The sequence below is a fragment of the Schistocerca serialis genome, chromosome 5 (assembly GCF_023864345.2).
Source record: "Schistocerca serialis cubense isolate TAMUIC-IGC-003099 chromosome 5, iqSchSeri2.2, whole genome shotgun sequence".
Lineage (NCBI taxonomy): Eukaryota > Metazoa > Arthropoda > Insecta > Orthoptera > Acrididae > Schistocerca > Schistocerca serialis.
In genome coordinates this window covers 552,296,715-552,307,354 of record NC_064642.1, presented here as the reverse complement: position 1 = coordinate 552,307,354, position 10,640 = coordinate 552,296,715, and the positions used below count along the sequence as shown (strand labels likewise).

Here is a 10,640-nt window from a genome sequence, read left to right as displayed (position 1 = left end):
ATTCACGTGTCATGTTTATATTTTGGTTACTGTTCCTGTGTTGGCTGATGTTAAATTTTTAGAATGCTGTTCTTTAGAAACAAGTCGAGAGATGGTGCGTTTAGCTGTGTGATAGGCTGCTTACAGCAGGGGCAGCCAACAGTATTCCTTAGAAAGGTTACAGAAGCTGCATTTTCTTTAACTTGATTATGGACCACTCACATGCCATACATACAACATGGTGGCACTCTGTGCAGAATTCTACCAGGCGGCTTCATCTGATAAGGCAGCACAAGTATCGTTTTTACAAATCATAAAAGACAGCACACTCCGTACAATAAGATAAATGCTAGCAAATAGAGAGTAGCTAGGACGGCAGCATTTTTTAAATTATTATTTATTATGAAATTATTTGTGAAAGAAAAAGCTAAAACTCTAGGGAAAAGAAGAATATAGGTTTGAAAACTGAGCAACAATCTACAACTTCTGGTTTATGTGACTACCTATTGCTCATCACCTAATCTCATAATGAAGAGTTGCTTTTTACTCATTTTGAAGTGTGTACTCCACCTAGAATTCTATATTATTATAATTATGAGACTTTTTATGAATGTGTTACTTATTATCACACCGATAGCATTAGTAATATGTACTGACTGGAAAAAAAAAAAAAAAAAATCAGACTGTATGTAACTGGTGTCTTGTAACAATTGGCTAACTGAAGATGAATAAATCTGGAGGAGTTATCACCATTTGTGAAATGCATGGACGACACTATGTAACAGAAAATTTAAATATTATGAATGTCATGTTGACTGAGTACTGATTATAAATGCATATTTTAAGAATTATAAACTTCTTACGGACTCCAATCATTAACTGACAGTCTACAGTCTTCAGTTCGTTAGTTGTCAATGTTACTAAGTTCAGGAAAAAATGTAACTCTCAAAGCTACTAACATTGTAAACAGGAACCTTCCTGGCCTTGATACAGTACTTTGCTTCCAGACTTTGAGATCAATTTCAGTAGTACAAACTGGGATTCTTACTTTTTACTGTATTCTGAGAGATAAGGGATCATTGAATTAAAATTGTGCTGATGTTGCAACATACGGTAGTTTACATTATGACAAAATCCTACTACACATTACTGAACAACATTGACCATGATAATCTCAGATTAAACAGAGATTATTATTTTCCATGCAACAGATGGATCATAATTATGTAGACTACATTTAAAAATTGAATGTTCCCTTTGGAACAATAGGGACCCATTATTAAGGTTATAAGAAAAAAAACACCGTTTACAAAAATAAATTTATTTTCAGGTATTATTCAGAAGAAACAGTTATGTCTTTAGAAGCAAGTTTTCTTCTTGACTTTTTGAACAGCTGTTCCCATTTCTTCCGGTAGATCATATACAGCTGCATTGCAACTCTTGCATCTTCTACCTGAAAATATACAAGTGACTTATTTGTATTATCTCTGTCTTAATTTAAGGAAAAGTGAAATATGCAATTTCATTTTGTTTTTATCAATAAAACTTCATATAATTCACGAAACTGAAAAACAGTTATTTATCACATCAATAGAACTTTTACCTGTGTTTCAATGTTCTGGCAGCTCATTTCCCATTCCCATCCCAATAGTTGTTCTTCAACTAATTTACCAAGTGGAAGAAGACACCAACAGAAACAAATAAGCATAACACAAAATGGTAAAATTTCATCCTCGTTTAGTTTTTAAGGCCCGTTTAACCAGATAAAAGAACATATTTAAAAAAGTGTTTTATGATAGTGTGAGGAATGGAAAGCAATGTTTGTGACCAAGGAACAACAATTCTCTAAAAGTTAGCATTTGTGGAGGGCTGTAGCTGTTCAGCAAGAGGCATGGTACAGGGATCTAAAAGATCCAAACGCAATTGTCTGCTGTTGTACAACAGCATTATGCAAGCAGTCTAACATCCTTGACTTAGAAAAGGGCAACCTGTGAAGGAAGGATAAAAGATTAAGTTTTGCTTCCCCGGGCACAGATAAAATAATTGAAATGTGGTCTGGCACAAACATTGTGTGTTTTGAGTTGTACATAATGCAAATTACAAGTAATCAGTGACTGTGGCTTTGTGTACAATTATCTGAGATTATCAACCATGAGGAATCGTGTTGTGAAGACCATCGCAAGTCAGTAAACATCTCAACTCAGCCTGACATTTTCAACAATATGGCACCAGTGACCAGTGACCAGTGCCAGCTTTTGCCAACCCCGCCAGCAGCTGCAACCCAGTCTGTGCATCACAGGTATCGTCATCCTGCTCTGTAAGTAACCTCACTCTATTACCTTATGTTCTAACATCCTAAACCATGGAACCTATTGAAAAACAGAGTTTAGTTAAGAAAAAAGCAGAGATCAAGTCATAACTGATCAGAAGCTTCACATTTGTTACCAGTTCTAAGGAAGGCTCCAATCTCAACAGTATTAGAGTAAGCAGTTACTGCTAAATACAAGTACACATGAATAAATGACATCTAAACTCATTTTCTCATTTTATGTAGTAAACATGAAATAAAGCTCCCAACAATTTCAATGCCAAAATTCAATGATAGTGTTACAGAAATCATGCAATTTTTTTCTGATCATACCTTTAAGACCGTTGTTGTTAGCAATGAGGCATTAACGATGTCCAGTGGTACTATTATTTGTCATGTGTGTCTGGTGAACCTCGTAAGCTGACTGAAAACTTAGTGAGTACAGAAAGTAACTTTAAGACGGCATGAGATTTCACTGTTCACAGATATAACAATCCAAAGTTCATTGTTGATTTACATGCGATAGAAATTCTGAATCTGCTACGGGCCTACTGAAATCAATCAACCAGCTAATGAGAAATTTGAAAGCAACTGAGGTCATGCAGGTTGGCACTATAATTCAAGAGGTATTATTGTCACACATATTGCTGGATCACATCAGTGTGAATCTGAGGAATCAATGAGAAACTAAGACAGTTAACATGGCATTTCTTCATCTGAAAGAGATGGCTAAAAGTGGGCAATACTGCAAGCAGAACAGGCTTTGTTAACAGACAAAAGCTTTGTTTCAACTGTCTGGGCACAAACTATAACCAAAAAGGAGGGCTGTGCGGACAGATGCTGCATTTGTAACAAGTGGCACAACATGCTAAAAGCCAAGGTATAGTGGCAACAGAAGGCAGGAAACAAGTATTGACCAAAACAGCAACATACTACAGAAGGTGTAGAGGAATAAGAAACTGAAGTAACTCAATAGGATGTAGATAGAGCAATTAAAAAGCTAAAGAACAAAAGTCACCAGGAGAAGATAGGATAATGGCAGAGATGGCCCACTTCAGAAAGAGAGATGTAAGTGAAGTCTGGAGAAAGGTGATCCCAAAAGAGTGGACATCAGATACCATTATCCCACTGCAGAAAAAGAACAAAAAAGGAACTGTAGTAATTATAGAAGCATTTCTCTACTAAGTGTACCATACCAAGTTTTATCATTAATAATTCTCCAAAAGCTGAAGATAATGTTGGAGAGTATGAGGCAGGTTTTCGGGGAGGAAGATCAATCATGGATCAAATTTTCACCATGAGACAAATCTGGGAGAAGTGCTAAGAATTCAACTATCGGTTCCTGAAACCATTTGTTTATTTCTCAAAGGCATATGACACTATACAATGAGGGGGTTTGGCATACCAAGGAAGTTAATTGGTGAAGGTGTGTACAGCAAAGACAAAAGCCAAAGTGAAATGCCAGGTCAGCCATTTCACCATTGCTTTTTAATTTGGTCCTGGAGAAAGTAATTTGTGGAATGATATGAAAAGGTAAAATGGAAGAACATAGCTGTTGGGATATGCAGATGACACTATAGCCACAGCAGAGTCACAGGAAGAGATGACAGAAACAACAAAGAACTTGGCAGAGAATGCCACTGACATTGGGCAGGATTAATACGGAGAAGACTGAAATGATTGAAGTATACAGAGAAGTCCCTATTAATGCCCTCATTGCAGGTTAGAATATGGAATATAACCCGAGTGGAAAATTTTAATTACCTTGGCACCTGGTTCAACAGGCATAATAACCTAAAAAAAGAATTTAATCAAGGCACTGAAAATGGGTCTAAAACTTATTTCAGTCTGAAGCAAATAATGTTATCAAAAATATGTCTGTTAAGATCAAACTTAAAGCCTATAATGCAGTGATAGTATTGCTGTTGTTATATAGGACAAAAATGTTAAGCACCACAAAAAAAGATGAAGAGCAACTGCTGATCTTTGAAAAGAAAATCATGAGAAAGAACTTCCGGCCAATCTGCGAAGAGAACACATGGGGACATAGATGGAACCAAGAACAGCATGACCTAATGAAACAACCAAACACTGTGCAGAAAGTTAAATTGTGGGGAATTAGTCTGGCAGGGCACATTGCTAGGAGGCCACAAACATGATGAGCTAGAGATGTGCTTATGGGAAAACCTGATGGAACTTGTCCAATTGGAAGAGCAAGGAGTATGAACTACAGAAGTACTTTCAGCAACTGGGTGTCCACGAGAACTGGAGCCAAAGTGCACAAGATAGCCATTTATGGAGGAACATTGTTAAGATTGGCATACGACCTTATTGCCAATATTATGTATGTACATATTAGACAGTGAAATAAAACCATCAGCATGCACAAGTACTACTGACAACTGCTCCTGTAAACATCACTGGAAAAAATGGGAAGATGTACCAATGCAGAGCATTTCTTGATGGTGCCTCACGAATGAACTTCATATTTATGAAATTAGCAGATTGGCTGGGACTACAGTTCAACTGGCATCTGAAGCCAATAAATAGTATCGGTGATGTTCAAGCTACAGAATCATTGCGGTGTACCTTTCTTCAAGGGTTGCTGACAACTGTACACGTACTGTAGGTGAACAAATGCCACATATAACAAGGCTACTCCCAATAACATCCTTTGATGTCACCATCTGGTAATTTACAAAGTACATAACTGTAGCAGAGCTATCAGTCAATAGCCTGGTGAGCTTGACCTTCTGCTTCGAGGATTGTTCGTTTTCCACACATTAAACACTTGTTAAGTGAAGAGGGAGAACCATGCAAATTTGCAGGACATATAATTAGGATGCATTGTGTCAGACATGATACCTCCATTCAATCAAGCCCAATGTGCAAAGGGTACTGTCACGCCTCGCATGCAACACGAAACTTAACTTTCAGATCAAACAGTTCAGGTAACAAGAAGAAATTAATTCTGTTTAAGGCACAATGTGCAAGCTTTACAAGAGAATATGAAGATTTGAATCATATGGAATTGATGACCAGAAAGGGAGAAACCTGCTCATATTACATGCCAAAGCATCCACTGCTTAAAGATGCAAGCTATACTAATAGACTTCATGTAGCGATTAATGCCACAGAAAAAACATCATCAAACACTTGCCTCAATGACATATTGTCTTGGAGAAAGCAAGCTATGGTGAACAGGTCTAATCACTTCAGGAGGCCTATTAGCACCATGAATTAGCTGACATACCAGAGACACATAATCAACATGTTTGCTTATTCACTACTACCTGCACTGTGAATGAAATAGCCCAACATTATTCTTCACAATCAAAATTGAAAAAAATGGTGTATGTATTGAAGTATACAATCTCAAACAGCCACCCACCAAGAGGCACCAAGAAATCTTGACCACAGGAGAATTTAATATCGCATCAAGTGCAGCAATTCGTATAGTGCAACAGCACATTAACTACAAGGAGACTGAACAACTACTACACGTCAAACAATCCCTAAGAAAAGCAAACTTATCCCACTTCATTCCTTTCTGGACAAGGAAAAGTTGTATTGAGTAGCACACAGGCACAATGAGAAGACACATGTTAGCTACCGGCCTAAGCCTTCGTCAGGAAAGTAAGCATACACCCACATTCATTCATACAAGCAAGCATACCAGACACACACACACACACACACACACACACACACGTGACTGCCATCTCTGGTAGTTCAGACCAGAATGAAACTATCGCGTAAAATGGAAGCAGCAATCTGGAGAGGCCGGAAAAGGGGTAGCAGGGGATGAGTGGGTGGAGAGAAGACTGCTGTCGAGCAGAGTGTGCAGGGACTAGACTGCCCATACACACAGCATCAGAAGGCTGTGGGGCATAGAGGTGGGGAAGGGGGAGGGGGAGGGGAGAAATGGGTAGTGAAAAAGGAGAGGAATGGGGAAGGGGAAAGATGGGCAGGCAGACAGTGGCACAGGAGGAGGGTGGGAGAGGAGAATGGGTAGGAGGTGATAGGACAAAGGGGGTGGAAACTGTTGGTTGGATGGTGTGGGGACATTAGGTTATCGTAGGTTGAGGCTAGGAAAACATCTGTGTAGTTCAGAAAAGTGGTGGTGGAGGGGAGAATTTAGATGGGTCAGGTAGTGAAGCATCCATTGAAATCAAGTATTTTATGCCCAGCAGCATGTTGTGCCAAAGGGAGGTCTACTTTGCTCTAGGCCACAGTTTGGCAGTGGCCACTCATCCTGGTGAACAGCTGGTTGGAAGTTATACCTACATAAAAAGCTGTGTAATGATTGCAGCAGGGCTGGTATATGAAATGGCTGCTTTCACAGGCGGCCTGGCCTCTGATGGGGTAGGATAATCCTATGACAGAACTAGAATAGGATGTGCTGGTTGGGTGGATTGGGCATGTCTTGCGTCTAGGTCTTCCACAGGGATATGATCCCTATAGCAAGGGGATGGGACTGGGAGTGGCATAGGAATGGACTAGGACATTGTGGAGGTTGGGCAGGTGATGGAACAGCACTTTAGGAGGGGTAGGAAGGATCTTGAGTAGAATGTTCCTTATTTCAGGGCATGATGATAGATAATCAAAGCTCTGGCAAAGGATGTGATTCAGTTGTTCCAGTCCAGGGCATACTGGATGACAAACAGGGCACTCCTTTGTAACTGGTTCTTGGGGGTGGTGGGAGGATAGAGGGTGTGAGAAAAAATGGCACTAGAGATCTGTCTGTGGACTAGCTATGGACAATAGTGCCTGTCTGTGAAGGCCTTGGTGAGACCCTCAGCATACTTGGCAAGGGAGTGCTTGTCACTGCAAATATCCCATCCCCTGGAGGCCAGGCTGTATGGGACGGATTTTTTGGTGAGGAAAGGTTTAATGCGGTCAGATGTGTGAACGGAGCCATCAGAGAGGAGGTGATCAACGCCCACAAAGGTGGCACATTGGGATGAGAAGGACCAGTTGAAGCGTATGGGAGAGAAGGTGTTGAGGTTGTAAAAGAATGAAGATAGGGTATTTTGGCCAACATATCCTGCATAGATTTTTATATTGGTTCACTAGGATGAACAGCCACCTCCAAACTGTGGCCAAGAGCAAAACAGACTATCACATGGCACAACATGCAGCTAAACATAACATGCTTGATTTCAATGGCTGCTTCACTTACCTAGCCATCTGGATCCTCACCCCATTTCTCCTCCCCATCCCCTTTCCCTGCAGCCTTCCAATGTTGCGCCTGTTGGCAGTTTAGTCCCTGCACACTCTGCCAGACAGTGCTGTTCTCTCCCCCACCTGCACCCTACTATTCCTACCCCTTCCCGCCCTCATCCAGACTATTGCTTCTATTCTACATGACAGTTGCACTATAGTCTGAGCTGCCAGAGATGGCAGTCATGTGTGTGAGGTATGCTTGCTTGTGTGAATGAATGTTTGTTGTATTTCCTTTTCTGATGAAGCCTTAGGCCAAACGCTAATGTATAAGTGCATTTTCGTTGTCCCTGTCTGCAACTCAACATGTCATCTTTATGTTGAGTAGCACTCTATCTTTGCCTTATATTGTTGATATTCAAACCTGGAGTTTCCATTGTTTTAGAATGAAATTTGATTGTGATATCTGTCAACTGCAGCTATGGCATTGCACTGTAGTTCCACACAAACGCTGATCCTGGTGTGTATACACTCCTCAGTGACGAGTGCATCGTCTGATGACGTGACCACGGGAGAACAACTGACGCATGTGTGGAACAAAGCGAACTTTCTTGGGGATCACGGTGCACCGTGCTCTTTCCGCATGCACCAATATGAAAGTGAAAACAAGCTGAGAGCATAAAAATTCCGTATGAGTTGATATGGGATCAACCCATGTGATCTACAGCTTGCAGAACTGGACTCCTGAATAATTGTCTCCACAGTACCTTAGCTCAGCTCACACTGCTGTTGCTTTTTATTGACCCATGCCCTTGTGCACCACACATTGCCAGAATTTTGCCTATCGATAAGAGTGCGCGCCAGAGGATACCTAACGTAGTTAGCTTGTGCCAATTGAACAGCTCTGGTCTGTTCACGCATTTTTGTGGCACAGCTGGCCACACTATGTTTTTTTTATAATGCCAATGTATTAAAATAGTGAGCATAAAATTGGTTCACGCATAGGGCACATAGGTTTGTACAGATGTAAAACCTGGAGGGAAGTTCCTCTGAATGAAAAACTGTAGGTAGGAAACTAAAATGTGGTTTGGCATGAAGTACAGCAGAAGACTTAGTGGCACATACAGCCGACAGCCAGCATTCAACAGTTAACATACTGAGTTCTGAAGGGGGCAAGGACAGCAGCAAGATTAGATTAATTATGTCTCGGATATGGATGTATCTATTGATCATGAAATTCTGGTACCAAAAAGAACATATACAGAACAATTTTACATTAATACCCATGATCTTGTATGACGAATTCATACTTGCACTGAAGAAGATTGCCACACACAACCTTCAGAACAAGTAAAGTTTAGTATTATACACTTTTGTATGGACCAATGATTTGCTCAATGTTCAAATAATAATTGCTCTATTTTCAACTCATGTCAAGAACACTTATTTCTCCTCAGTCATTTTTTCCTGTACAGGTTCCTATTCCTAGTGCTAAAATAATCCCAAGTGGCCGAATTCTAATGGGCTACAGAATCTTTACTGTTTCAAATGTGTTTATTCACTTTTGTGGAATAATAATTTTCTCTGGCGTTCAGTTAGTCTTCCGTACAGTGTGTTCCACATAATCAATGATGTGAACAGTTAAGAGTCTTCCAAAGGAATGAGTGCAAAGAAAAAGTCATGATTATATTACTTTATCTTCATTCTTATTATAACCTTTGCTCAGTTTTAAAAGTAACAGAAAAGTATTGTGATTATAAGAAGCAATTATACACCATTACAGTTTAAAGGCCTACACAATTATTATTTGCTTTGCAGGTTTGTAACAGTGCTTTTAATCATATAACAATATTTATTTAGGTATCGTTACTGAATCTTGCTTGAAGTAACAGCCTTAAACCAACTCAATGGGCAAAACAGTTTCTGGGTCTCCCACTTAAGTTTCAGCCAGTAATTCTCACAACAGAAGTATTTAGGAAGTGTAGTAATTATTCTAGATGTATTTGTAGTCTTGTAAATATAACTGGCTACAGCCTATCCAGACTATAACAGATTCAGGGTCCCCACACTTCACTTACATTCTGTCTAATGCAAACACTCATATGTTCCACTTGAAAACCAATAGTATCCACAATAGTTTGATAGCTATTTCTATATTACTGTCTTTTAATAGCAAAGCATTTAAGCCACCTCACATCCAATTTAGCTGTGCGCCTCCCTTATTAAGTGGTCCTGCGTATGGAACACTTTCTTTCTTGCTTTGGTATGGATGATGCACTTTCCTGGGAGATACTTTGCTGCCAAAACATTTTAAGCTTCTATCCGTGCTGCTTGTGACTAGCTACCTTACCACTATTTGCTAGAATGTGATGCTGTTTCACATTGAATTTACAAAACAGACTTCAGTCCCGTACAAAATCTAATAGTTGTGTTGCTGAACAGTGTATTTACTTGGAATTACTTTGCTTTCTTAGGCTGGCAACGATTTTTTATTTACGTGAATGAAGTTTTATTTTACAACATGAACAACATTGGTTCAATTTCAGTTAAATATTACCGCCCCCTTTCAAAATATAATCTTTCAGGAACGAAACCTAGGCCCATTCCTTCAAATTAGTACAAGCTCATAGTTAACTTTAATTCCTTTCTACAGAGTAACATTATGGGGGACTTACTTTTGTAGTAATAATTAGTAGTGTTATACCCTGACAAAAGTCCTAGAGCCAGGCTTGCTTTCAGAGCCATCATCCAGTTTGTCAGGATGGCAGTTCATGCAACAGTGCAAGCAGGATATGTGGAAACAGTGGTAAAAGTGGAAACAGTGGTAAAAGGACTACCTATCACAGCTGTAGTAGAGAACCAAATGGTCATCGACAAAAGACAATCTGCAGTGAGGTACATTGGTTCTCCTGAAGGAAAACAACATGCAACCCTTTGTGTTGTGGTGGTTTGGAGTCATTGCTTGCACATACTGTGGTCCTGATGGTTTCGTGTGAGCTGTTTAGAGGTACACAGCAATTGGAATAAATGACCATTGGTGAACACCTGTGTTGATCCACAGGAGACATAGATTATACTGCTCCCAACTATTCAATTATTAACTGAACTTTTTTTTTGTGTACAATGGATATGGTTTCACTTCCTTGTGTTGGCCGTGGTTATTTGTGTTGGTTGAATGTTCTGTATATTG

The 10,640-nt window shown here is 39.6% G+C and overlaps 1 protein-coding gene across 1 annotated transcript in view; it reads right to left on the bottom strand.

Annotated features, from left to right (window-relative positions):
- Positions 1-1,284: 1,284 nt before the first annotated feature.
- LOC126481201 (uncharacterized) overlaps positions 1,285-10,640 on the bottom strand; it is a 71,466-nt gene continuing 62,110 nt past the window's right edge. Inside the window, exon 7 of the mRNA XM_050104798.1 lies at positions 1,285-1,432. Coding sequence (XP_049960755.1) covers positions 1,313-1,432 — 120 coding nt within the window. The 3' untranslated portion in view covers positions 1,285-1,312. The remainder of the gene's footprint in view (positions 1,433-10,640) is intronic.